The sequence below is a fragment of the Mauremys reevesii genome, linkage group 18, assembly GCF_016161935.1.
Source record: "Mauremys reevesii isolate NIE-2019 linkage group 18, ASM1616193v1, whole genome shotgun sequence".
NCBI classification, from domain to species: domain Eukaryota; kingdom Metazoa; phylum Chordata; order Testudines; family Geoemydidae; genus Mauremys; species Mauremys reevesii.
The window spans coordinates 19,613,742-19,641,576 of NC_052640.1; the positions used below are offsets into that span (position 1 = coordinate 19,613,742).

At 40.6% G+C, this 27,835-nt stretch overlaps 1 protein-coding gene across 5 annotated transcripts in view; it reads left to right on the plus strand.

The window, feature by feature from the left end:
- Positions 1-27,835, plus strand: part of CABIN1 (calcineurin binding protein 1) — a 233,314-nt gene that overhangs the window by 22,998 nt on the left and 182,481 nt on the right. For 4 of the 5 annotated variants that reach the window (XR_005589496.1, XM_039504802.1, XM_039504805.1 and 1 more), the window contains exons 13-23: positions 1,501-1,579; positions 1,845-2,032; positions 3,897-4,046; positions 5,157-5,351; positions 6,900-7,136; positions 10,681-10,840; positions 11,098-11,213; positions 15,842-16,003; positions 17,505-17,711; positions 18,164-18,309; positions 22,998-23,259. Coding sequence is in view for 4 of the 5 variants with exons in the window: in XM_039504802.1 (XP_039360736.1) it covers positions 1,501-1,579; positions 1,845-2,032; positions 3,897-4,046; positions 5,157-5,351; positions 6,900-7,136; positions 10,681-10,840; positions 11,098-11,213; positions 15,842-16,003; positions 17,505-17,711; positions 18,164-18,309; positions 22,998-23,259 (1,902 nt within the window). In the remaining variant the exon portion in view is untranslated. The remainder of the gene's footprint in view (positions 1-1,500; positions 1,580-1,844; positions 2,033-3,896; positions 4,047-5,156; positions 5,352-6,899; positions 7,137-10,680; positions 10,841-11,097; positions 11,214-15,841; positions 16,004-17,504; positions 17,712-18,163; positions 18,310-22,997; positions 23,260-27,835) is intronic. The other variant, XM_039504804.1, reaches the window with a different exon arrangement.

Genomic DNA, 27,835 nt, shown 5'->3' on the forward strand with positions numbered 1-27,835 from the left:
CAAATTGTTGAGCTTGTTTTTTAAAAAATAATTACATCCCATAGTGAAAGTACAATGAAAAACTTTTATTTCCTTTTCCAAATTCAGGTATTTAAATTTCACAAATACAAAATAGAAAAACAAAAATTATACAATAAATTGGAACCCAAAATGGGCCTGGCTTACATGAATGCACACGTTTTAGGTTAAATACTGTATGTGGTAATAGTAAAAGCAAAATGCTATATTCTTTGTCCACTGGCTGCTGTCTATATTACTGTGTTTTTAAGAGATTAGCAAGAAGGATCAGACCTGTAGCTGAAGAGTTCTGACTGAGTATTCATGGTAACTACACTCCCAAATAAATTTCCTTTTTTGCTATTTATCACATTTCAGCTTTTCCATCACCAGTGCATTTAATTCTGTGCAAAATAAAATTGAGCTTTGAAAATAATATCTTGGTGATTTAAAAAAGTAGTGTTGCTGTATCGATATAACATACTCTAAACAATCTACACTAGCATGTATATCTATTGCTATATATATCACTGTTTCATTTATTTGTATATGACTGCTTGATCCTTATTGCTTATATATTAAATTATAATATCAAAATTACTATATACAACATTAGATTTTTACACAAATAAATATTAGGAAATTCAGGAGTTCTGATTAATATATATTGCTTCTGAATCTTTCAGTTTAACTTTGATTATAAACTGATTTCCAAGATGCCCTTTTGTTTTTGAGTTTATTTGGGATAGAAAATGACGCCTTTGGATGTAACAAATGTCCAGAGATTTTAGAGTACAGAGATTTTTGAACCCATGTCACGAGCTTTCACCCTCTTCAGATGGAGCTGCAGTTACAACCCTAGTTACTGTGAAAAAAATGTAAAAATAATTTTCTCTTTAATCCGCACAACCATGTCTGTAAGAGCTGTAACAGAACATCCAGTGTTGCCAGGAACAACTCCTATCCATTTTTTTTTTAAATCCACATGTCTTTATGCAGAAAAAATTAACGAGCTGGCAAAACTAGCATATGTGCTCGATCTCCTTGATTTCTACAACTTCTTCAGTATTCATCTCAGCCTTTTGATGTGTTTTTTTTTTTCAGATGTTCTAACATAAAGTATTAATGATGAAGCAATTTAAAATGGTTGTATTTTAGATTGAGGATGCTGCTCTTTTTCAAGACTGGGCCAACTGTTCCCTTCTTATCTTCTTCCCCACTAGATTGTCTTATCTTTTCATAAACAGATTTTTTTTCATTCCTCTTTCTAGTTGTAAAAGGCTGGGGGGGTGGTGTGTGTCTCTAATCCTACTGAGCATCATAGAAAGAGGGAAACCTCCTTTCCTTAGACAGAAGAAAGCCATGATGGCTGTAGCTTGGAAATGGAAATCACAAAAGAGGATTAATTAGAAAGCTTCCTTTCAAGTGAATTGTTAACTTCTTTTTACTTTCCAAACAAGGTTCTTTATATTCTTCCCTGACCTCTTCATACCTTCCCTGTAGGATATGATGCTGATGAGTCTTTCTTGCATGGAGCTACAACTTGACCAATGGTTGCTGACCAAAGGGAAGAGCTCTACAGGTGAGAATTGTTTTTTCTCTGCTAGGCTATTCTTACAATGTAAATTAAACTTGTAAGAAATTTTGTGAATCATTTATTAGAATACTGAGCTGTTACTTCTCCAGATGTAGGTCTTAGCAATGGATGTGTACAGCAGTTCATAATCATCTTTTTTTATTAGTGTTTGTGTTAGAAGGGTGAGCTGAGTGTTGCAGCTGCTGCACGTGGAACTGTTTGCATAGGGAGAATGTGATTTTATGCTAAACTGTAATAAATTAATTTACAGTTTCCCCTCGAAATTGCCCTTCTGCCACTGTGAACGGAAAGTTTGGTCCTGATTTCCCAGGATCCCATTTTCTGGGGGACTTGTTGCAGCTCTCATTTGCATCCTCCCAGCGAGATCTGTTTGAGGAAGGCTGGCTGGAGTTTGTGGCTCGAGTGTATTGGCTGAAGGCTCGCTTTCTAGCATTGCAGGTTTGTTTTCATTCTGAGTTCAACAAATATAATTTTTCACATTTAGCATATTTTTTAAACAAATGGACTTTAGAATTACTATAAGCAGTTGAAGTGGTGGGTATAGTAAGTCATCAACGCACTGGAGTCAAGTAATTCAGGAATATCTTGACTGAGCTCTAATTTGAAGATAAAGTAGAGGTTACATTTGTCTATTTTATTTAGTTTAATTAAATGTCTCTATGGACATTAAGTAATTAGATGCAAAGGATCTGGCCGTAATTCTTATGCATTGTACCAGCATTCAGTCATTTTGGTACATACACGTGTTTTTATAGTAGTTTGTCTTCGCTCCCCAGAAATAAATTTTGACTGGAGTTATAATGAGCAGCCACAAGACGCAGACTGAAGCCTGGATTGTAGCTCATAGAATCTGTAATAGAAGCCCAAATAGAACGTCCAAAATGCAACTGTGCATCGAGTCAACATTTATATGTTGTGATTGATGGAGCTTGAGCCTTCTTTTGACGACAATTATTCACTTCATGTACAGATTTTCAAGCAGTTTGTCCTAGACTGATTGCTCAAGTAAACAGTCCAAAGAAAAGTTATTTATTAGATTCCAGACTACTTCATTATTTTATTTCAAGCATCAGTTTCTTACGGCAGCGAAGAAAATGTTTACAGATTGTACTCAAGTCTAAACTGTTGAGAAGAAAAATGTGGGTTTGACTAATCAAACTTTAATCTTCAATTGATAAAGTACAATATCAGTTGATTTCATATGCACCCACTGAGTAATTCATTTCCCTTTTTTATTTTCATATCTCAAAATCCTTCTTTAAGAAATCTATCTAAAGAAAAACTGGATTGTTCCATAGAAAAATTAGTGGGGACAGAACCTCCTCATTTATAAACTATGTTTAATCATTTTATACATCTAAAGTAGAGACTCCTTGATAAGTCATTTTATTTTCACTCAAAAATAAAATTTCTTTAAGTTAAAAGGATCTTCTAATTCCCTTTCCAGGTGAAAACAATTCAAAATCAACTGTCACTGCACAGTCCCAGTAATTAAGAAACATATAGACTAGACTAATACTCTTTGCTCTATTTCACTGAAAGATAAAATTTTTATGACACACATGTAATTCCTCTGTTTCACAACAGATCTAGATATTTCAATTTAAAAAACAAAGATGGAAGTAGAAGGATAATCTGAAACATAAATATACGTTTGGAATCAGAGCCAACTCCACTTAAACTGAATGCAGGTTGTCCAGTCAAAATGGATTGATCATCTTTATTAAACAAACTGTCTTTATGGCTAGTGCTGTATCTCTTTAGCTTTAGTGAGTTATATTTTCTCCCTCTACAGCCTCTCTTCCAGTCCTGATCCCTCCCTTTTAGGAAAACACAAATCTGTTTAAGATGGACAAAGTGGGTTCCTCACAGTTTTAGTTTATCTTAACCAGTTAGCTGTACATCTCAGTAATGTTACCCAAATTTATGGTTCTGGTCAGCACAAAAGGAAGACTTACTTCTGGATTTAATCTGCCTCCCTTCACTTTCAGAGAAAGAATGTTAGTCAATTTATACAAATACATTTTCCTGCTACGTAACTTGAATATCTAGATGTCCTATTTCCTCCCCTTTCTCCCCCCCCCCCCCCGCATGGTGATGAAGATAACTGGCAGAGTAGACTGGTAAACTGTTTGTTGGTGATGACTTTTTGGTTGATATTTTGATTAGTGAAGTACCCTCTCAAATAATTTGCCTATCTCTCACTGACAGTGTACTCACAGAGTTAGTGATTCTACATTTCCTAGCTGCTTTTGAAGAATCTCAGGTAGCATTGTGTGATTTCTTCAAACTGTTTTCACAGGGTGACATGGAGCAGGCATTGGAGAATTATGACATCTGCACCGAAATGCTGCAGAGTTCCACTGCAGTCCAAGCCAAAGCTGGCAATGAACGCAGCATCGTGATCCGATTACCTAACCTCCATGTTGATTCTGTTGTTTCTCTAGAAGAGGTAGGGATCAGTTTGTTTTGGGTTTTTCTGTTTCTAGGTTCATCCAAAATTGAGGATTACAGTCAACGTAATGTGTTTTTGAGACATTTCTAAAGAAGAGCTAAGTCTTATGAGAAACTAGAGATTTTATATGTGCACTTTCTTGTGCACAATCCATTTTCTTTTGGGCTGGTAATGTGATACTTCTGGAGGGAATCTGAGAGAGAGATGCTAAGGGACAAGTTCCTATGCTCCTTAGAGGCATTTATTCCCTTTGGGGATAAAAAGCATGTTTTATGATTTAAAAAAAAAACAAACTAGTGTGACTTCTATAGCAACAGTGCTCAGAAATAGTGTCGTAGTTGCAAGACTCATTTCAAAATTACTAGCACTTGCTCTGATGGAAAAGTAGCATGTACAGCATCAGTAGCAACTGTCTTAGAGTGAAGAATATTTTCACAAACCAGGATAAAACCAACAATGATTGTGTTTTTATAGTTAATTGATTTGAAAACCATCCTTCCCTTTTTCAGTTAAATGCTTTCTTTATTACTGGTCCTTGCACAATTCAGTCTGCTTAATAAATAGAGTGAAAAAGATTGCTATCGGGGTGCTGCGTATACAGCTGTTAGTCATTAGACTAGAGCTTTGTTTTAAAGGGTTTCTTGTGCTTTAATTTCACTGTTGTTCAAATGAACTCTTGCCTTCAGCAGTCAGAATTTTCCAGTAAAGCATGCAAATGAATTCATAAATAAAAAATTAGACATCGTTGTTATTTTTCTGTTACTGCTTATAGGGGAGGGCTTCAAATGCAGGCAATGCCATCTCGATTCTAAAGGCTATTCCATGATCGCTATTTCTCATAGTTCATCAGAAAAATGTGAGATTTTCAGATTTATGGCTTAGATACAATAAACGATAGTACTAATTTTTTAAAAAATTAAATACAAGTTGGGGTAAGTGATAATGGAGTGGAAGCTTGTCTACTTTCTTCCTTGTCATTTCTCTTCCTTACAGTGCTGTAAACTTTACACATCCTACAGCTATAGCTTTGTTGTTCATAAGAAAAGTCAGTCATTTGCACATGAAGGTGAAATGTAGGTTGGATTGCACCATATGTGACTTTTGCAGATAGACAAGAACCTAAAGTCTCTGGAGAGATGCCAGTCTTTGGAGGAGATCCAGCGACTGCATGAGGCAGGGGATTACAAGGCAGTGGTGCATCTGCTTCGCCCAACCTTGTGCTTTAGTGGCTATGGTAGAGCTAAACATCTGGAATTTGTTATATCTATACCAGAGAGACCAACACAGTTACTTCTGCTGCAGGTTTGTTATGTTTCTTTAAAAAGTTATCTTTAGTGAGGGTTTGAAAGCCCTGCATCTGCTTTATTTCCAAGAGCAACATAAAAAAGATTTGGAGGGTTAGCATTAATGATGAATTGTGTTGACTTCATTTAAGAAGCAAAACATGGGGCCAGATCCTCAGGTGAAGTAAATTGGCAAAGTTCTGTTGAAGCTTAAACTCATAGTTTAAGCTCTCTGATCAATAAGAGTGTGTGTGTGTGTATAAAATATGTTGGTGAATCCTCTTTCTTTCTCTCTCTGTATGTGTGAATATATATACATATACACACACATTATATATATTTGTAGAGAGAGAGAAAATATGTTTGTGTATATATATATAGAGAGAGAGAGAGAGAGAATGGATTCACCTAAACCTCTAAAACCTATCCAGATTCTCTTGAGTTTGAAAACTTTAAGGCTGTATAAACTCAAGTGAACCTGGATCAGTTTTAGAGGTTTATTATGGATGAACCCACTTTACCAATGGCCTGCTATTAGGACTTGGAGTTTTTGTTGCCCGTGACTATTTATATGGTGGTTCCCAAGCATCCTATGCACCTGAAAGTTGTTAGACAACTGGATGTGAGGCAAGAAGCATTGGTGTGGTAACTTCTCATTGGTCTGTCCTGCTTCACAGGCAGGCTGCTGCACCAGCTGTAACCTCCAGGGTGGCTTCACAGCATATTACAAAAGTCCAACCTGGAGGTGATAAAAGCTTAGATCAACATGGTAAGAGCCTTATCTAACAAAAAAGGGTGCCAGATATTGCCCAGTTATAGATTTTTAAAAAACTTCTTGACCGCTGCTGCAATCAGAAAGTACAGGATAGGAGATTAGTCTAGCAAGATCAGAAGATTATGCGCTACCATGACAATTAAGGGACAGATGTCCTCTGCTGAGGAAGCAGGATGCAGTCTGTCAGTTCCTTAGTCTTTCCTCTGTGCTGGCTATTTCTACTGCTAGTTTGACTGGAGTGAGCCTGGGCCAGTTACTTTTCGTCCACATTCTTATTTTGTTGTGATAGTGGGACATTGGATCTTGTTTTCCATACTCAACAAGAAAGAATCTTAGAGCTGGGGATCATAAAAATACTTTGAGCATTGTAGCCTTTATCATTATATGAGCTTGTTTTCTAAACCAGTAATAAAATAGTAGCATGGGTCCACAGTGACTCAAACTCTGATTCTGTTGAACCTCCATACATGGCAGTATATGGCTTGAAAGCAAGAGGCTCATTGCTGTCTCTTCCCTGCAAAGTAGGCTCATGTAGAGTCTCTTTGTATTCAGAGAATGGGACTCCGTGTTGCTTCCCTGATGACACTCAGTTGAGGAGCATGGGTTCTGGGGTCTCTTGTGTTGCCCATTTTATGTCACATTTAGAAACTTCATACTGGTATCTCAGTAGAGTAAACATTAGCTGCAAACTGTGTGCCTTCTTCCATTCTCCTTTCCCCTTTATTGTGCTTTTATGCTTTGAAATAAACATTAGATCCATATAACATTTTTTTTCATGTTAACATTCACTAGGATTCCCTGCTGAAACAGAAGGATTACAGGCAATGTTTTGAATGCTCTGAAGTTGCCTTGAATGAAGCAATTCAGCAGATGATTAACATGACAGTAGCTTCTGCTAAAGAAGAGTGGGTTGCTACAGTAACACAGCTGCTCACGGGGATTGATCGCTCACTGTCATCAGACAGCAGCATCCTGAAGGAATCTTCTATAACACTGAGCCTCATTCGGCTAACAAACAACCTCATTCAGGTAACCTGTTCACCTACACTAGCAAGCAGCCACTATGCGCTACAGATCTTTTTTTAGGCGTGATACAGCTGCTGCCTGAACTGCCACCCACTTGCAGAGTCTCTCTTGGGTTACATTTCTGTGTGGGCTGTTTCCTTTCACACTCTTAGTTTTCACTGCAAGATGTCAGATGCACTGAGAATCTCTTCTGGAATCAGTAATGGCAGCTAATTCTGAGCACTGTCTCTGCTGAAATGAGCAAGGAATAGTAATAAGGTGGCTCAGGGAGCAGTACTGCTGGCTTTGACTCTGCACTGCTGCCCCTAGAAACAAGGTTTGGTCCAGCTGGCTGGGCCCAGTTTGTTTCTGGCACAGATCTTGCTGCATGTTCCTGCCATTCACATGAGGGATGGTAAGAAAGATCCTATGAACCTTAGGAACAGGGTACAGTCAGTTGGTATTGTTGGTATGTTACATCATTCAACTGAGATGCTAGTAGCTCTGGCAGCTGATCAGTTCTTTAGATTCTTATACAGATATAGGACTTGAGTCAGAATTGGGAATCTGATGATTATGAGGGGTATTTTCATCCTCATTCCTATTTCCCTTCCTCTTAAGGACAGAATTAAGTTAAATGAGGGTTATTACCTCATTCCAGTTTTAAAATTACAGGCAATATTTGGCCTTTTTGTAGAAGTTCTTCTGAAATTTTGAAAACTGTTTACTTTTCTCCTGAACTTCTCATTTAAGTGCCACAAGTGCCAGAATTGTAAACTACTTTCAATATTATTTCCCCTTTAAAGACCCAAGCTTGCTAATTGCTATCTGCAACATTCTGAGTGCCCTCAATTGTCATTAACTTCAGTGGTAGCTGAGGTCACTTGGCACCTTGCACAATCTGACCCTAAGGCTTTAGAGCAATGTGCACAATGATGCCTATTTGGTCACTAGTTAAACTGCAGGAATTTCTTGTAATACCATAAATATTTTTACAGATAAGAACAAATATATACAGTTTATATGCATAAAATATATCTCCAAGTATAATATAATAAAATAAAAAAGGAATTACCAGAAGTTTTAAAAACACCTGTCATTGTTTCAGTAACTGGGGCTGTTATCTTGGTGTAAGGTTAGGGCTACTGTTCTAATGATGGGGCATTGTACTGCTCACCAAGAGGCTCTCTCCCCTGAGGTAAATTGAGCGTTACAAATCAATTTCCCATTTGCAGTGTGGGGGAAAGGAAAATCAGAGAATTTCAAATTTCCTAGAGGTAAATTCCTTAATTTGTTTTGGTTTATAGTAGAGGGTTTTCCAGAAAGTTTTTACAGTACCTGAATTTTCTCAATCCTACATCATTTCAAAAAAATGTCAAAATGCTAGCTTCCTATTTATTTTATGCCGAAGTGATTGCTTCTTTTTTTTTTTAATTGCTTCTTGATTATCAGGGGGGTTATTTTTTTAGTTACTGATTAGACACTTAAAATTGTATAGGGACACACTCTCATTTAGAAATAGATATAGCTTTTGGAATACCTTTCATGTTACAGTGGAGTTCTCCTTCAAAGAGACTTTAATATTAGAAGTCGAGAGTTGGGTTTTATTTCTTACATTAACGAAAAACAGAGATGATGATGATACTCTTATATAGATCTTTTCATCTGTAGCTCTGTGTCCTTTACAAAGGATTGTAAGTATCATTGCTCCCACTTTTCAGTTGGTGAAACTGAGGCACAGAGAGTTGCTGTAACTTGCCCTACTGATTTCTATCAGAATCAAGAGATTAGCCTTCTTTTCGGAGGCCTTTGTCTCTCCATCCCACCTGAGATGTTCAATAGGATGTAAAAATCAGAATAAAATACAAATGTTCTGAGTTTATGGATGTTTGTTCATTTTACCTTTTGAGAGGCCAAAGGAAAAGCATAAGTTCCATAAAAACATTATTATCTAAATGATATGGAATGTGTTACTAAAGCCTATACTTCTCTGAATATCACAGTCCTTGCAACAAAGCCCGATGCCAGCTCTGTCCACATATCTATTCAAGTGACACCATCATAGGACCTAATCACATCAGCCACGCCATCAGGGGCTCGTTCACCTGCACATCTACCAACGTGATATATGCCATCATGTGCCAGCAATGCCCCTCTGCCATGTACATTGGCCAAACCGGACAGTCTCTACGCAAAAGAATAAATGGACACAAATCTGACATTGGGAATCATAACATTCAAAAACCAGTGGGAGAACACTTCAACTTCTCTAACCACTCAGAGACAAACTTGAAGGTGGCAATTTTGCAACAAAAAAAACTTCAAAAACAGACGCCAAAGAGAGACTGCTGAACTCGAATTAATATGCAAATTAGATACAATTAACTCAGGCTTAAACAGAGACTGGGAATGGTTGGGTCATTACACTAATTGAATCTATTTCCCTATGTTAAGTTCTCCTCACACCTTCTATGGGTCATCTTAATTATCACTTCAAAAGTTTTTTTCTCCTGCTGATCATAGCTCATCTCAATTGATTAGACTCTTCCTGTTGGTATGCATACTTCCACCTTATCATGTTCTCTGTATGTATAAATATCTCCTGTCTGTGTGTTCGATTCTATGCATCCGAAGAAGTGAGCTGTAGCTCACGAAAGCTCATGCTGAAATAAATTTGTTAGTCTCTAAGGTGCCACAAGTACTCCTATTATTTTTACAGTCCATTTCCTGAATAGGAACTCCACCTGGTGAACTGAAAAAGGACGCTATTTTTACTAACGGATTTGTAACGTTGCTGTGTGGTCCTCAATGCATGCTTTTACTAGACACTATAGAGTAGTCAAATATGCTTCAGTAGATGCAGCTTTCAGTAGACCTCTTCTAGCATATGTTCTGGAGAGGGGACATAGAGGGAAAGCCATACAAATCCCTTTTCTTTCAGCTGTTGTCTTTTCTGTTTCGACAATAGGCAATTTTTCATAGGTAAATGATAATGGTATTTCTCGAACAGACTGTCTGTCACACAGACACCCATCCCTTATTTCTAGTCTGTTTGTTGTTATGCGTTATTCACTAGTTAACTACTCTTTCTGAAATGTATCTCTTCAGGAGAATCTGTTCATAATTCCTAGTTGGCTGTATCTGGCTACAAGATTTTCGTTTTATTTAAATTTGTTGGAACTAACTTTTCTCCAGTTTCATTCTAAGCAGGTATGTCTTACCTTCCAGGGTGCAAATACATCTCTTTATAGTCATCACTAACAGGAGCCTTGATGCAGCTTCTGCTAGTGTTAAAAAATTCTGCTATTCCCTTAGTCATTTGCACTTGTTCTAGTGTGATATTAGTACAAATGTAAGAAAAATGGGCTTTTCCCATATTATCAAATTCTGGAAGTTTGTGAGTGTCTTCTCCTTTTAGTACTTTCAAGCCAAGCCAACGCAAGAAGCAAAGCTACTGAAATTTAGATTTTGTTTGTGTATGAATAGATGCACTACCAGCTGAGGCATCTGGACATGTGTAAATCCTTTTTCTAATGTGTATAATGGGTATCATATATTTCTTTATTAGATTATAGATTGCAGCATGGCAATCCAGGAGGAAGCCAAAGAACCATATGTCTCGTCAGTGCTTCCCTGGATTATTTTGCACCGAATCATCCAGCATGAAGAAGATGCCTTCCGATCCCTTTGCTGTCAGCAGCAGCAGCTCCAAAGCCAGGGTGAGGAAGGTAAAAGTTTAATTTGTCAATGTTATATGTTGTTAAAACATTGCTCCTTATCCTTTTCCTCTTTGGCATGTGTATGGGAAATGGCTAGTGTTCCTTTGTCCCCCTCACTGAGGGAGTCTCCAATTCTCATTTCCTCACCACAGCGGACAGTAATTCTGAGGAAAGGTTTCCTTACCAAAACATGGAGAAATAAGTGGCTAGGTAGGTTTGCTCAGTTTTGTACTTTGGAGATATAATTACTGGCATCTTTCTTCCAGTGAGTCCTGACACGCCTATGCTCCCTCCTTCACTCATGTTACTGAACACTGCACATGAGTACCTAGGAAGAAGATCTTGGTGTTGTAACTCAGAGGGTGCCCTTCTCAAATTCTATGTGAGTATCAATGCCTAAATATTAAACATATATATATTTTTTAATTTGTTTTTTCTCCTGTTCCCTACCCCCATATACGTGTATTGGAATGGCCATTTTATCCTAGGTAATGAAGTAGTTAAGCTGTTATCCATCATAGTCTGAAAAAATTATCTGGCTTTCCTAAACAGACAAAACATGTCATTTGCCATGTCACAAGACTGTCTTATGTTAACTCATTAACTGTTCATTACTCATTCACTATACATTTCTTTGAAACTGTAAAGCACTGAATAAAGGTTATTACTGATTTGCCTGAAAAAAATATGCTCTTTCATCAGCCTGTGTTCTCAGTGATCAACACAAGGTTCAAATTATGCAACTGAAATTTTAATAAAGCAATGGTGGGTACTGTAATCTTTAATTCTTTTTCTCTATCCTTTTTTTTTTTTTTAAACTGTGGTTTTCTGAAGTTAGTGGAAACCACGTTAATGAATGGTATCGTCAGCATCCATCAACATTACTTGTAACTTGATGATTGAGCATGATATTGCTTCTTTTTTTTTTATTGTGCTCTGGTCCAGGTATCCGGTACAAAGGGCACTTGCTGCTTTGCAGTTTGGGAGCAGAACCAGACCTGTGGTTCATCCAGATCTTCCTGCTGCAGAGCTTTATTGAAAGTTTGTTTCAAGTTTCTGAAGAACTTTTTGGCTCCGTAGTGTGTCTTATTTCCCTGCCATCTCCTTGGGCTGTTTTTTTTCCCTTTTGGGGGAAATTGTCCCCCAGCTCTACTTCTCCCTTTGAGGTATTTGCAGTAGCTGGCACCCCTATAGGCTTCAGGGGAGACAGCTAGACCAAGGAAAGCCAAGGCAAGGACTGTGCCCCTCCTCTGCTTATTGGGTGTCACATTGGAGAACTCAGCCAGCTCTGTGGGCAAGATGCAGTTTCTCTCAGCTCAGTTTGAGCAGGTTTGCCTTTGCTGCCATTCCCTGGGCGTGAGGGATAGAAGAGGCCAGCTCTGCTGGGCAAGACACATGCATTGTCTCAGCAGCTTATTCTAGGTGGGCTCACTTCTGTCCCCTTCCCCCAGGCAGGAAAGGAGGCAGCTAGGATTAGAAAAACCGGTTCCGGGGGTAAGCAGCTCTCCTCCTCCTCCCCCTCTCCCCAAACTCCATGAGGGTAGTGATGCCAGAATGGCATCATGCCTTTGTCCCTAGAGCCCTCACCAGCAGCATGCTGCTGACTGCAGAATTCAGCCACCTCATACCCCTCAGTCTCTCCTCAGGCCATGGATGGAGGACACTGGATACAACATGAGTGCTGCTGGACACCAGAGCGCGTGATAAGGGACCTTCATGCCCAGCTCCCTTCCCCTGCTACTACCTTTACAACAGGCTTCTCAGCTGTTCTATGCTGCCAGGCTGGAGCCTCCTAGGGAAATACAGACATGTCAGGCCCGTGTGGCTCCCATTCAGTAAACAAGAGTCCAGTCCATCCTGAACTCCAGGCCAGTACTAAAAGGGGGCTTATATGGGGGAGGAGAGACAATCAACCCAGCCTCTTTGAGGGCAGAGGGAGTGCTAGTCACTAAATATTTTTGGGCTGAAACACGGTTTCAAATTTGCATCTTCCTCTAAAGCAAGATTATAGGGAAAAATACCCAAAGGTGAAATAAATAAATAAAATTAGTGCTGGTTTCCCTGTTCGTGTTCTTGGAGTACAGCAACAGATAATCCTCAGCACCCAGTTCCCTTTTTCATATTCATGGAGTTCAGCACAGCAGGTCAATGCAGAAAAGACAGGGCCACAGAGATGCACTGATTCTGTGGGCATGCAAACGCGCATACACACAAGAAATTCTGCTGTGGGGAGGAAGTCCAACTGTCCACATCAGAATTTGATGCTCAAAAAATAAAATGCGTATTTTAAGACAAAAAAAAGACACTTTCAGGTGGAGTTCTGTGAAACTGTGCTAGGACATCTGCAGCTGCCCTAGATGATGATTTAATAATTCTAGGTTGATCTGGGGAAGAAATAGATTTTATTCACCTTGTCCGTGGATCATTGCTTAGTCCTTGCTGTCTTACAGGAAGATTTTTCTTCACTGTATTCATGTTACAGCTAGATAGTATTATAGAACCCAGGAGTGGATTTTAAGGCACTAGTACTGCAGTATTAGTAGACGAAGGGAGGGCTGTCAGATCACTGTTGACTTTTATGATGATATATAGTGGTTTGTTTAATGCTGGGGAGAAGAAATCTCCTATGGGCAGCAGCAGAATTTTTGTCAGCAGATTACTGCTTCCTTTTATCCTCCTAGAATTTAGAAGGTGCATCGCTTACAGTTAGATTAGCACCCGACATGCAATTGTGTGCTCTGAAACAAAACCTAAATTACCAATCCTAGAGTCATCAAGTACTTTTAACAAAAGCCATATTTAACGTTTGTAACTTATTACAAGTAGTCAGTAGTATAGCTTTCAGAGCCAAAAGGCATTGAAAGGCTGAAAATCAGGAAGATATTCCAGTGGGGAAGAAAACATTAGAAGAGAAAATGGCCTTCACAAAGTGGTTTGACTATTGGCCTGCTAAACCCAGGGTTGTGAGTTCAATCCTTGAGAGGAGGCCATTTAGGGTTGTGGGACAAAAAAAAATTGGATGATTTAGTTGGGGATTGGTCTTGCTTTGAGCAGTGGGTTGGACTAGATGACCTTCTGAGGTCCCTTCCAACTCTGATATTCTATGATTGTTATGACTGAAGTATGCTAGACACAGGTGTGTGTTTTACACAGTATCCCATCAGTAGTAAATTATCACCATCTGTAGGTGAACCATCTGCTGGCACACATTTCACTGCTGGTGGCTGAAGGATATTGTGTAACAAAAAATGTTAATATGGCATTAATACATCTTCTTTGGCAGGACTTACCTGAGGAGGTGAGGAGGAGGAGGACTATAACACTTTAAAAGGGGAGGGAATGGATAAATTGGCTGCATGGTGGCTAAGGCTATATTAGCCAGCCAGGGTGGGTAATGATGTCTCCCCTGAGCCTCTGTCTGATGGAGATGGATGGATGGAGAGAGAGAGAGAGAGATCATTGCCTGTTAGTTTCTCTCTCTCCTCACCTGCACCTGGCCACTGTCGGTCGGGGCAGAGACAGATGGCTAGATGGACCTTTGGTCTGACCCGGTACGGCCTTTCTTATGTTCTTATGTTCTTATCTACTGTAGCCACAGTTTGAATCATTCATTACAAATATCATTCTGAATTGTTGCTAAGAATGAATATGAATATTCGGCGGCGGGAGGCCCTTCAGTCACTCCACGTCTTCGGCGGCACTGAAGGGCCCCCCACCACCAAAATGCCGCCGAAGACCCGGACTGCCCCCGGGCCAGGGCTCGCGGGGCATTTCGGCGGTGGGGGGCCCTTCAGTTGCTCTGTGTCTTCGGTGGCACTGAAGGGCCCCCCGCCGCCGAAATGCCGGCCGAAGACCCAGACCACCGCTGGGCCAGAGCTCGCGGGGCCCGGGGCAAATTGCCCCACTCCCCCCCCCCCCTCCGCCCCCCGGGCGGCCTGAGAACTTCAGGCTGTAATTGGTGTTACATTTTCATTGAGAATCTATAAATTATTTTTGTAGGTTCTAATGGAACTTCCAGACCTAAGGGGATTTATAAATATGTAGCATAAACTTTGAGATCAAGCTTAGAAGCTCTTTGCCCAAATCTCAGACAGATGATATATCCTCTTATCAGTCAAGGTTAGGTTTTCCCATCTCTAAACGCTCACTGGCAAGATGGATAATTTTCTCTATTAGAGAATTATTTCATATAACATGGCTCCTTCCCATCTGTGGTGGAGCTCACTCATCTAGAGCTGTTGATGCCTGTTGGGTTGAGATTTGGAAAGTTCTGTTAACTGATTGTGAGATCTGTCAAACTTCCAGTAGACATTACAGACTCCTCTGAGGTTCAGTCTTCTCAGCAATAATCTAGCTGCCTTCTTTGACCCCTAGTGTATAAATAGCTCATGGTATCCTACATATGTAGTTAAAATAGTATAGTTGAAAAGGAGGAGTTACTGTGCAAGACAACTCCCTTCCTTTTTTTTGCCTGAATTTCATTAATTATCCCAGGTATTCCTCCGCATCCTCTGAACTGGGGCCCCTTCTTTCTCATTTTTCTGTGTCTTTGTTGGTGATATTCTTCCTGAATATCAGGGCTGGTAAAATGTAATGCGTTAATTAGAGTAAACCACCTAAATATGCAGAGGGTAATGAGAGAGCTTTTCAATGACTTTAGAAGTTGGGAACGTCAAGTTGAGATACTGTCTTCAGTAAATGAAACTGGAAGAGAACATAAGTATCACAAATACAGAAGGTAAAAGAATGGTATTAGGTTACAGTGTAATGGAAATGGACATATTACAAAAGTGATGAGCATGCAGAGATGTGGAGAATATTTGGATGTGAGTAATAAAGAAACAGTAAACTTGTTTTGTGCATGTTCTGTTATATATAGGCTCTTATACTGCATTCCTTGCCGTAGTATCTGAGTGCCACATTTAGGAAAATAAAAATAGGAAGCATTTAATTTAATGTGAAATTCAGTTATCAGACCTTGTTTGTCTTATGATGCTTGTGATGTTCTAGGTGTGGGTACTGCAAAAAGAACTTGCAGTGTCTACCTCGGAAGATACTCATCCCTACAAAGAGGAACTGGAGACAGCCCTGGAGCAGTGTTTTTACTGTTTGTACAGCTTCCCGAGCAAAAAGAGCAAAGCAAGGTACCTGGAAGAGCATTCTGTGCAGCAGGTAAGATAAGCACAAGTTACCTTTAGTGTAACACCTTAGAAAGCTGAAGAACATGGTTTTCTCCAGTGTCAATATATTGAGCTGAATTAATGGGAAGGAGTCATAAGTACTAGGACCTTTTTTCCAGACCTGAGATTCATTTCCTTTATGTATGGTAGAAATAATGAAAAAACTCCCTGGATCCCTAAAATAAGTATGGAACAAGAGGACTAGATGTTGGATATAAAGGCAATTGTAGCTTTTACCCATGATACAAACCCCCCCCAAAAACCTAAAACACCAAACACCTGATCTTACAGTTAATGAATATGGAAAATGCAGTTTAAAGTGATGCTGGTAAAATATTAAATTTTTTATCTTGCCAAAGCTCTGATGGAAAATATTGGTTAGTACTGATTATTAAAACTTACAAAATTCAGTTTGGGAGAAGCAGAGGTATGAGGAATCTCCAGAAGACATTTCACTCATTGTTAGACTCTGGATAACTTTGCATTTACCAAAAAAACAGATGGTCATGAAACTGCCTCCTGTGTCTGGATTTTACCCAAGAAACACTTAATTGGTTAGTGCCTCTGACACCATAATATAACGAGCCTGTTAAGAATTTTGCAGTGCAGTCTGCTGAGTGATAGCTGTATTTTCTTGCTCATAGTCTGTGAATTCTTCTCAACCTTACCTCGTCTCATATGTATAATATGCTAGAATCCCAAACGAAGCATCTCAGATAGATTGTTTTGTACGACTAATAAAAAGGAGGAGGAGATGAATGGGAAAGGCAAAGAAAAAAAAAGAATGTGGGAGAATAGAATCCCTCCTGCTGGAAATGGCACTTCTTGTCTAAAAAAGGTGGGAAACTCTGGGTGAAATCCTGGCCCCACTGAAGTAAGTAATCATCGGGGCTATGATTTCACCCTGTCTTCAGAAAAGCAGATTCCAGTGTTGCAGGAGCAATAGGGGAAGCATGACTCAATTAGCTTAAGATAGGAAAACTACAAACACCTGAACATTAAAAAAAAAATGAAGGAAAAAGGTGATGAGACAAGTGTGTGACTGGCTATTATACTCTTTGATTTGAAAATGCATCCAACTCTGTAATTGCTGGGGACACTCCTAGAATTTTCCTTCTCTGTTACCTGGATTTGAGTTTCAAAATCTATAGCAAATGTAGTTCTTTCTTTCTATCTCTTCTCACACCCTCCATGTCAGTCTCCAAATCTCCTGTTTCCCAGGGAGGTCTAAGCAGACTTTCCAACTCTTCCAAGTAAGTAAAGCTATCCTTATTAAAAACATTTGTTAAGTTACAGTCGAGAGCCTTAGCCTGCAATCACTGTGCTGAACATTGTATCTTAATAATGCCTTTGGATCTTCCATTCTGGAAAGGTTGCACTGGTTTTTAGCTGATGTAATGTTTTGTTTTATTCTATTCTATTAAAAAATTTCCCTAGCTCTTGACTTTTTGAGATAATTTCTTTCTCTCTTTCCCCCACCCCCTTCCCTGAAGGTGGATCTGATGTGGGAAGATGCGTTATTCATGTTTGAATATTTTAAGCCCAAAACCCTCCCTGAGTTTGATAGCTACAAAACGAGCACTGTGTCTGCTGATCTGGCCAACCTTCTGAAGAAGATTGCTACGATTGTTCCTCGAACAGATAAGCCTATGTTAAGCCTAGATGATGTCTCTGGCTATATTGAAGGAACCTTCAGCAAGGTACAGTTAATTGTTTAAAAAACTTCAAGGGAAGGAAATGGTATATTGTTTCATTTTCACAGTAAGGGATTGTTGGGTAGTGTCTGATTTGACATTTGATGCTCACAAAAATCACATTTTAATTGGGTTAGAATGGCCTTTCCAAAGCTTGTAGTTTTACAAGGAACTGGTGCAATGGAGATTAATATGGTAGATTTAGGGATGTGTGGAAGTACACCTCTACCTCGATATAACGCAACCCGATATAACACAAATTCGGATATAACGCGGTAAAGCAGTGCTTGGGGGGCGGGGCTGCGCACTCCGGATCAAAGCAAGTTAAAGGTTTCACCTATGACATGGTAAGATTTTTTTTGGCTCCCGAGGACAGCGTTATATCGAGGTAGAGGTGTAGTATATACAGAGCTATTTTAAAATATGCTCCTGAGTCATCTAAGGTTTTCTGTTTTCAGGTACCATCTCTCCCTGAGGGTGCAGACTACTCTCCTCCAGTGGTAACTGAGCTGTACTACCTCCTGGCAGACTACCACTTCAAAAATAAAGAGCAATCTAAGGCCATTAAATTCTACATGCATGACATCTGTATTTGTCCAAACAGGTCAGTGTTGTTCATTCCCTTCAATTCATCAGTGCTGAAATGAGGGACAAATCAGAGGTTTTGTTCTATTTGGAAAGTAATAACATTTTCTGGTGTTTATTATTAGAAGTAAGTTGTATCTTAAGGAGCATTTTGGGGAAAAAACCCTGTTATTAATTATCAGTTATTTGATATTTTCCTTTTGGTTTCTGAAATGACCAGAATTCAGAGAGTGGGGGAAATTGAATTATAATCAGGAAGAGCAAGAGGTATGATAACTGACTTGACTTTCTTTTCTCTTTTGCTCATTGTTTTCCCTGGGGTAGGTTTACAGGCAGTGAGAAATGGAAGCGATGTCAGTGATTAACTGCATAAGACAAACACATACCATCTCTCAATGGATTAGCTGCTTGGGCTGGGTTTTTTAAGTTTATTTAGATTTGCTGGCAGAGAGGTATTCTAAAATAGGTCAAAATGGACAGAGCTGTATTGTTCTGATGACCACTAGTCAGGGGCGGCTCCAGGCCCCAGCACGCCAAGCGCATGCTTGGGGCGGCATGCCTCGGGGGGCGTTCTGACGGTCGCCGGGAGGGCGGCAGGCAGGGTGCCTTCGGCGGCATGGCTGCGGAGGGTCCGCTGGTCCCGCGGCTCCACCGAAGCCGCGGGACCAGCGGACCCTCTGCAGGCACGCCTGCGGGAGGCCCACCGGAGCCGCGGGACCGGCAGAGCGCCCCCCGCGGCATGACGCCATGGATGGGGCAGCGAAATGTCTAGAGCCGCCCCTGCCACTAGTTAAACTCAGAAATATTTCTCGTCTGCCTTTTCAGTCTTCACCATCTCAAAGGGATACTTTCTAAAGTGAATAAGCTTCACAGTCCCTCATTTTAAAAAATTGTATTTTCTATTTTAAAATTCCTGCAAAAAGTGAGCTGCAATAATCTTAAAATGCCAATCAATAAACCTAGGACAAGCAAATTTGGCTTTTCCTACCAGCTTCCTTCTAATGAGATGGCAAAGGGATTGAAGTTGACAAAAACCTATTCTGAAGAGCAAAAATATTGTTAAATTCAGTCATATAACAAAGCCTTATACAAAGTTATATGTGTAAAGCTGCAATCAAAACAAACCCAGCATCATAGGCTGGTCATGGTTGAGTCTTCCAGTCTAGGAACTAGGATTTTTCAAGTGTTGAAATCTTGATTCGGTGGCTTATGATAAAACTGCAAGAACATTTTAATACAAAATGATGATTTTTTTTGGAGGGGGAGGGGTAAAGTCCTGTCAGCATTTGAGAGTGTCACTTTAAAATTCTGCTCCACAGGCTGCCATTAATTTGTTACAATTAATTATCCAGCAAGGAATACCTTATATAGCAACATAGTATTTTCACGTTATCTTTTCAAAATATCAAATTTTTAAAACCCCATGGAATGTGAATCTTCAGATCACCTTGTAATCTGGCATGGAGTGAAGTTTTAAGTCAATGTTGGTAAGCAGAAACTTAAAAGTATTATAAATATGATTAACCATCTGGTGCTAGAATCACAGTAAAAAGTGGAAGCTCCATACCATTGCTAAAATGGTTTAGCAATTTAGGTTCATCGAATGTAGATAATCCCCTTGAATTTACTGTCACTTATAAGTAAGGATACAATTTAGTCACGGAGGTCACGGATTCCCTGAGTTTGATGGACCTCTATGACTTCTTCAGCTTCAGTCCTCTCTGCAGCAGCTGCAGGCTGGGGCTGGAGCTGTCCTCCCCGCAGCACCCAGGCCTGTCAGTCCCACTCCCGGCAGTCAGGGCTGGAGCTTTGCCCCCCACAGCAGCAGGGGCTATCTATCCCCTCCTGCTGGTGATTTTTAGTAAAAGTCACGGACAGGTTACAGGTTTTCATGAATTTTTGTTTGTCTGTGACCTGTCCGTGACTTTTACTAAAATAACTGTGACAAAATCTTAACCTTACTTACAAGCATAGTGCTGAATCTTGAGGTATTTCATCGCAAGGTAGCTTTTACCATACTGTAGCACGGTATGCACTCACCGCTGCGGCGCCTCCTGCTGGTTAACTCAGGAATTGGCTCTTCAGCTCCGGAGCATGTCTTGCTGGCTGAGTCTCCCTACCAGTACCTACTTCCTTTCAATCTCTACCACTGTACTTCAGGCCCTGCGTCCCTCCCGGCCCACGGTGTCCCTTCTCAGGGGTACTGCCCCGCAGCAGTGCCCCCAGACTCAGGGGTCCTCCCCTCCCTAGGGAACCCCAATCCCTAAAGCCCACCTCGCCTCAGTGACCCACTGCCAGTCTTCATCTAGCCCCTTCCCTCAGGGGCAAACTTGTCTGAAATGGCCACTCATCATTGGCAAGGGGGTTGGACCTGCTGCATCTTCCTTCTCTGGCTGCTTCCCCACAGCCCTAGTACCTCCTCTGGCCCTGAAAGCAAGGCCTCTGCCCAGTGAGGAGCTGCCAAAATCTTAACAACTGGTTCCATCCTCACCCCACAAGGGGGTTGTGGCCTGCCCCTTCCCCCCAGGACTCCTGCCCCATCCAACCCCCCGTGTTCCTTGCCTCCCCCGGGACCCCGCCCCATCCACCCCCCTTCTCTGCCCCCGACTGCCCCCTGCTGCCCCATCCACCCCCCCATCTCCTTCCTGATTGCCCTCTCACCCCTGCTCCATCCAACCACCCCATCTCCCTGTCCCCTGACCACCCCTGGAATTTCTGCCCCTGACTTCCTCCCACCACCCCATCCAAACCCCCCCGCCCCGACTTCTCCCCCGAGACCCTTGCCCCCATTCAACCCCTGTGTTCTCCGCCCTGACCCCAGCCACCCCCCCAAACTCCCCTGCCCTCTATCCAACCCCTGCCCCCTTACCACGCTGCCTGGAGGTGGCTGGTAGTGCTACAGCTGTGCTGCTCGGCTGGAGCTGGGCCACGCCACCGCCGCGCAGCGCCTGGAGCACCGGGTCAGGCTGAGCTCGCAGCGCCCCCACCCCCTCTGCTTCCCGCAAACCAGCTGTTCGCACAGGAAGCCTGGGAGGGCTGAGAAACAAGTGGTGGCTTCGCGCTCAGGCCCAGGGAGGCGGAGGCAGAGCGGAGGTGAGCTGGGGCGGGGAGCGGTTCCCCTACGTGCTCCCCCCCCGCCAGTTACCTGCTGTGGCACGGGCGGCCCCCTGCCTCAGCTCACCTCCGCTTCGTCTCCGCCTCCCTGGGCCTGAACGCGAAGCCACTGCCCTGCTTCTCCACCCTCCCAGGCTTCCCGTGCGGGAAGCAGGGGGGAGGGGGAGAAGCGAGGGGAGTGCTCAGGGGAGGAGGCGGAGCGGAGGTGAGCTGGGGATGGGGCAGGGAGCGGGAGCTGGAGCATCCACGGGGTCGGCGCCTAAGGCCCCACTTTTGGATAATGTGCTCAGGGGGAGCAGCCACTCCTCCTGTTCCCCCCCAGCTACTCCTGGGTCACTTCAACTTACCGGTTGTTAAATTTAGAAGCCCTTTAACTACTGGTTGTCCTGCACGGGCTTCTAAATTTAACAACTGGTTCCCGCAAACCAGTGCAAACCGGCTCCAGCTCACCACTGCCTCTGCCAGGCTGGAGCTTCCCTAGCTCCTCCTGCCCTTCCCCAGCACTGTGCTGTCCAAGGTACCCTTTTCTCTATCTGGGAGCCAGGTCCATCTCTGTCCCCAAGGCTGGAGAGAGACTGACTACCCCTTCTGGTCTGCCCTCTTTTATACTGGCTTGGCAAGCCCTGATTGGTTGCCTCCCAGCCTTCTCTGATTGGCTTCCAGCCCCCTCCAAGGGCTGGGTTTTAACCCTTTCTGAGCTGGAGCAGAGTACCGCCCCGCTACACATACAGACGCTCCCTGGATTACGCAAGACCCGACTTATGCAAATTCACACTTAGGGAAAAAGTTCCCTAAGCTAGAAATAGGAGTTTGGGTTTTTTTTCATAATAGTCAGAGATACGTTTCTGACTTACGCAAAATTCAAGTTACGCAAGGCGTTCCACAATGGAACGCTTGCATAAGCCAATCAACATCTGTACATCAAGATTTTCCTGAAGGGAGATTTTTTGTTTCCTACTAAGTCATGTTTCCATCAAAAAAGCATAATGATAGTAAAGACCCGAGAGCCATCCAGTCCTGCCATCCAGAATGTTGTTGTGAATGTGGGGCTTTCTGTTGGACAAGAGTTGATAATGTTTAGAGGCTAGGATGAAAGGGCACCACATTGTTTTGATAGGACAGCATGGTTTCTGAGAGAAGAATGGAACTGTTCAAACTTGGACATACCGAATTCAAATGAAAAGACACCAGTTGTTCTATTATTTGGTTTCCGTTTTCTATGATGATGGATGTTTAGGACAATATTGGGTTAGCTAGAAAATGGAAGTTTTCAAAATCAATATACACATTTTATCCATTTTACCCATTTTTGTGTTTCATACAATTCTATACCAGGTTCCTCATTCTGTTGAAACACAAAATGGGGATAGGGAAGTATTTTCAATTAGTTTTGAGAGCAGTAAGGATTAGATGTGTACGGTGTCTCTCAATGCCACCTCCATGGGAGGATGTGCAGCAGGAATAATGTTTTGGAGACGCCTGTGATGTAAGAAGGAAACATCTGGAGAAATAGTAAAAGGAATCATCACACTCATGATTCAAAATGCTTTGCGGCGAGTAGTTTATTTGCTGTGTTTGTTCTTTCTTGCATAGGTTTGATTCTTGGGCTGGCATGGCGCTGGCTAGAGCAAGTCGAATTCAGGACAAGTTGAACTCCAATGAGCTGAAGAGTGATGGCCCCATTTGGAAGCACTCTACTCCTGTCCTCAACTGCTTTAAACGAGCCCTGGAGATTGACAGCTCCAATCTCTCTCTCTGGATAGAATATGGCACCATTTCCTATGCCCTACACTCTTTTGCATCCCGACAGCTTAAGCAGTGGAAGTTAGAACTTCCCCCTGAAGTTGTGCAGCAGGTGGGGGTCTAAGTTAGAGCTGTGTGAACTTTGAAATGCTCATTTAAACCTTATAATCTTTCTGATTAAAGCATTCAGTACTATTGGTGTGGAATTGCTACACTGAATGATGACTTAGCAGCATTGCTAGTCACAGCATCCACCCAGCCCAGTGAAAATAAACATGTAAATTGCCAGCGTGAGCACTTTTTGAAATTTTGTTAGTTTCTTCTCAGAATTAGTCTGTCTGAGGTTTGGGCCTACTTAGACTCTTCCTCCAAAGATCGCTCAAAAATGGCAGAACCAGCAGGAAAAAAAACCAAATACTTACGAATTTGTAATGAACTGCAAGTATCTACAGTACATTTACTTTCCCTGTTAGTAAACTTCATACAAATTACTTCAGAATAAGATGATTTTTTTTTTAAATAGTCAAAAGAGCAGAAAATTGGGCAGCTCACATTTGTGTCCACACAGCATCATTTCTCTTGTCATAATGAAGGTTCTCTTTTTGTTACATTTGAGTTATTTACTTAAGCTCACGATCAAAATTGTTAAATGACAAACATCTCAATAGCATTTTCAAGGAAGTAATTTACATGATAATTGACCCCTGACCAACAGCCATGCATAAATTATCTTGATTGTGAAATTTTCTGCTGATCCAAGTGGGAAAAGCAATTTTAATCTTTATAAACTTGGGTCACTAAATATAGACAATGTTGTATTTCCCTCTTTCTGATTGTTATGTTTCTCTTCCATCCTTACTCTCAAGTATCAGATTACAGTGAAGGAATGGATTTTTTTTTCTTTTCTTTCTAAAAATATGATGAATTGTCTCTGGTCTGTGAGCTGTTAAATACTCATGAAAATCTGAAGTTCCCCAGTATATGAATGGAAGAGAAGGTGCAATGAGAACTGCTTTCTCCTCCTGCCTTCTCGAAGGCTCTCTTCCCTCCTACAAAGGTTCTGTGAAAATGTGCTCTGAATCCTAGAAAGTTATCCCTGTTCCTCAGCCTGAAGTTAAACCATAATTACTTTTTCAGCAAAGGTAACTAAAGAATGTGCCAGAGAAAATGTGGAAAAGGAAACTCAAAGAAACAATACTGGTGTGAACCACTGTGGGGAATTAAAATGAACTTTCTTATATGAGCTGAATGGAAAACAAGGTCTTAAAATATCCAGTTGCAGAAAAGTACACCTCTACCTCGATATAACGTGACCCGATATAACACAAATTTGGATATAACGCGGTAAAGCAGTGCTCGGGGGGGTGGGGCCTGCGCACTCTGGTGGATCAAAGCAAGTTCAGTATAACGGTTTCACCTATAACACGCTAAGATTTTTTGGCTCCTGAGGACAGCGTTATATCAAGGTAGAAGTGGAGATAAATCACAATCTCTGGAAACAGAGAGATACTTTCTTTTAGATAACTTTAAGCATCAGGAATCATGTAGGGATATATGGCTTTCTAACTGAAAGTTAGATGGCTTCTCAGTTAATAAGATGAGCACCTTGAAGTGGTTCAGTATAAAGAATACTTGTCTCTTGAGCACCGTATGTCACTGGGAAGATTTGAAAATCATAGAATCACTTAGTGTGTTCAGACTCTCATGTTTGGAAGCCTACAATAAGAGGCATACAACCCAAGCTAATCAGAGTTTGTTTTGAATCTCTCCTACATGCTTTTCCATGTAGTTTGTTCAGAGGCATATCTTTTTCTAAATCTTAGTGGTTTTACATGTGGAATGAGGTATGAATTAATCAACTTAAGAAATGAGGCACTGTCTTAAAGACCATTGTTTCAGCCAGTATCCCTGCAGATAAAGACAAAATGGCCATTACTTGAGTTTTTGAAGAGATCCATTAAAGTAATGCTGGGAAGTGGAAGGTGTTTGCGTCCTGAAAGCAGGAAAGAGTTAGGACTGCCTGATAAAAGATTTTGACTTAGCTGCACTGAAAGTTAATTGGTTATTTTCTAATCTTTTATATTGTCAAAATTTTAAAAATACCTTTTTGTGATCACACAGTGCTAGATGTGTGAAAATAAAATTCTCAGTTAACTCAAGGTAGTGAATCATTTTCTACAACACTTCTTGAGCTAGGCACAAAAGGAGCTGAAAATTCTATTTGGAAAACATGAGTCTTGGGAGGACCCCATGTTCAGAGAACACGCATCTCAAGAGGCTTAGTCATTCTTGTTTTTTGAGACTCTCATCCTGAGTTAGGTGAACTGCAAAAAAATAAATAAAAACTTGAGTTGAATTTCTGTGTTGAATGCCCCTATTAAGGAAGCTCTGAGGGATGTTCAACACAGAGCAATGTCCAGCCCTCTTGGTAGATCTTGGTTCATGGAAGCTATCCCAGATGTCTCAATGCAGTCCATGGTATTTGTGATGTCACAGAATGATGCATTTTGGCATGTCTTCAGTGAATCAAGAGGAGGTAATAGGGTTCCACTAAGGTGGGGAAAGAATATCTAAAAGGTTAATTATAATGTTTGTACGTTGGATGCCTCCCACAACTTGGTTAGTGAGGAGCTTAGCAGATAAATCCGGGCTTAAATTTTTGCTTTGCAATTTGCCTTTATATATAGAAAGCATTTTCTAGCGCAAACTTGCCCCAACGGTTTGAATTTATTGTTTTGTCTTGCAATAAAACAATCAGAAGTCAACAAGGGTGTTCCCATGAAGCAAAACAAACGTTATATGAGCTGTTGATCATTTGGATTATAAACAAAGTGGTGGCTGTCAGCAGCCATATTCCATAGCAGCAGATGATCTACTGAAATAGCATCTCTAAACAAACATGTTTGTGTGAAATGCACTGAGTTGATTTGAATTCATGAAGGATAACTACAGTGAATCTCTGTGCCTCCCAGGAAAACAAAATAAACATATGGTCAAATTTACTCATCCAGGTTCTTGCTGCTTTTTAGTGGATGCTATGAAAAGTATCTCAGCATATTCAGGATCTCAACTTCTCAATTCCTGTTTATTCAGGAAATATTAAAACTAATGGTGAAAAGTCAGACACCTAACCCAGGTAATTACACCAAATCGGTCTTTCGGATCCTGTTTTTAGATTTCTTGCTTCTTCTAATGATAATTTGGGAAAGTGATCACTGTGGAAAGGGAAAGAAATCCAGGGCTTTTTCCCAGCAAAATTGTGCCTGATTGACATTAATTCTCTGATAGAACAGTGCCAGAATTAGTTATTCATTTATTTGCAATTTGGTAGTTAGAAAGATTCATATTTTTATTTGTCCACATACAAATTTTGTTGTAGTTATTGAGAGATAAGAACTATGGGACATCATGATGCTGATATTAGAGTAATTTTACTAGCACCTCTACTCTCCCTTTTTTGGGTGTTAGCATCCCAAATGTTAATGGGAGGAGATTAAATTACATTTTCACCCTTCTTAGTTTTGAGTGTTCCTAAGTATGAATATTGACCACCTTCCAATTCTGTATTTATATATGTAGTACCACCATAGAAGTGTGCAGAACTTTACACACGTAAGAAACGAAGGCTCTTGACTATGTTACTGCTCTTAGTTACATGGTAACCATACAAGGTTTATTGTGGACTGCCATGTAACAGTGTGTTTATTACATCTCTAAAGATTACTTGGTAATTATGCCTAAGAACTCCCTAATTAATTACCTTGAAGCCTCAAGTTATTACAGTCCCAAGTCATTCACAATAAAGACATACTCATTACTGTCTTGTAAACCTATACTTATTAAGGAATTGAGTGGACAATAGTTACGATTTGTAACAGAGTTATAATGTGGCTACAGACCATTCAATTTAAGTTTCCATGCACCAAACCAGAATATTTATTTAAAATGGCTTCACTCTTCTTTCTAAAATGAATGTGTTATAAAGGTATAAACCTTTGAAAAGGCTAAGCTTTTGGTGTAACAAAAGGTGAGTTAGAACAGCGTGATTCTCTGTTTCAGGGATATATCTGTTTAAAAACAAACACAAAACCAGTGTTGTATTCCAAACCATAATCAAGGAGATTCTCCTTAAATGAATTATGTAAAAGGGGGTAGATGGGTTTCAAGAATATTTTCTGTTCAAGAAGTTTGTAATTAATATTTAACATTATATTGAAACTCGGTAATATAAAACAGTACTTTCCCAGACAGTATTTAAGATGCTGTCGTATTTTTAAATATTTTTTAGTTCAGCCTGGGGAAGGCTAACCTTAATTTATGCTGTTTTGTTTTGTTTAGTAAAAATCAATACTGCTGCCTTGCAGATTCTTACATTTTATGATAGTTGGTATTTTCTTGTGAATTTTGATGGCCTGTGTTCTAGCAGACTGTTAGTTGCAGAGTTAGGTAAATATCCCTAATTCTTTTTTTAAAATAAAATGTGTTGAGAGAATTGCTTACAATGATGGAAAAGAAACAGAATCACTGTCTGTTAATTTCTCCACAAGTGTTTTACGTTTATACATTTTTTTTCTTACTGCTTTATTTCAGTCATTAATGTAAGAAGACATTTAATTGAATGAAACACAGATTCATATGCATCACATTTTGAGTTTTCAGAAGCCATTTGGGTAGTTGGATACATTTTG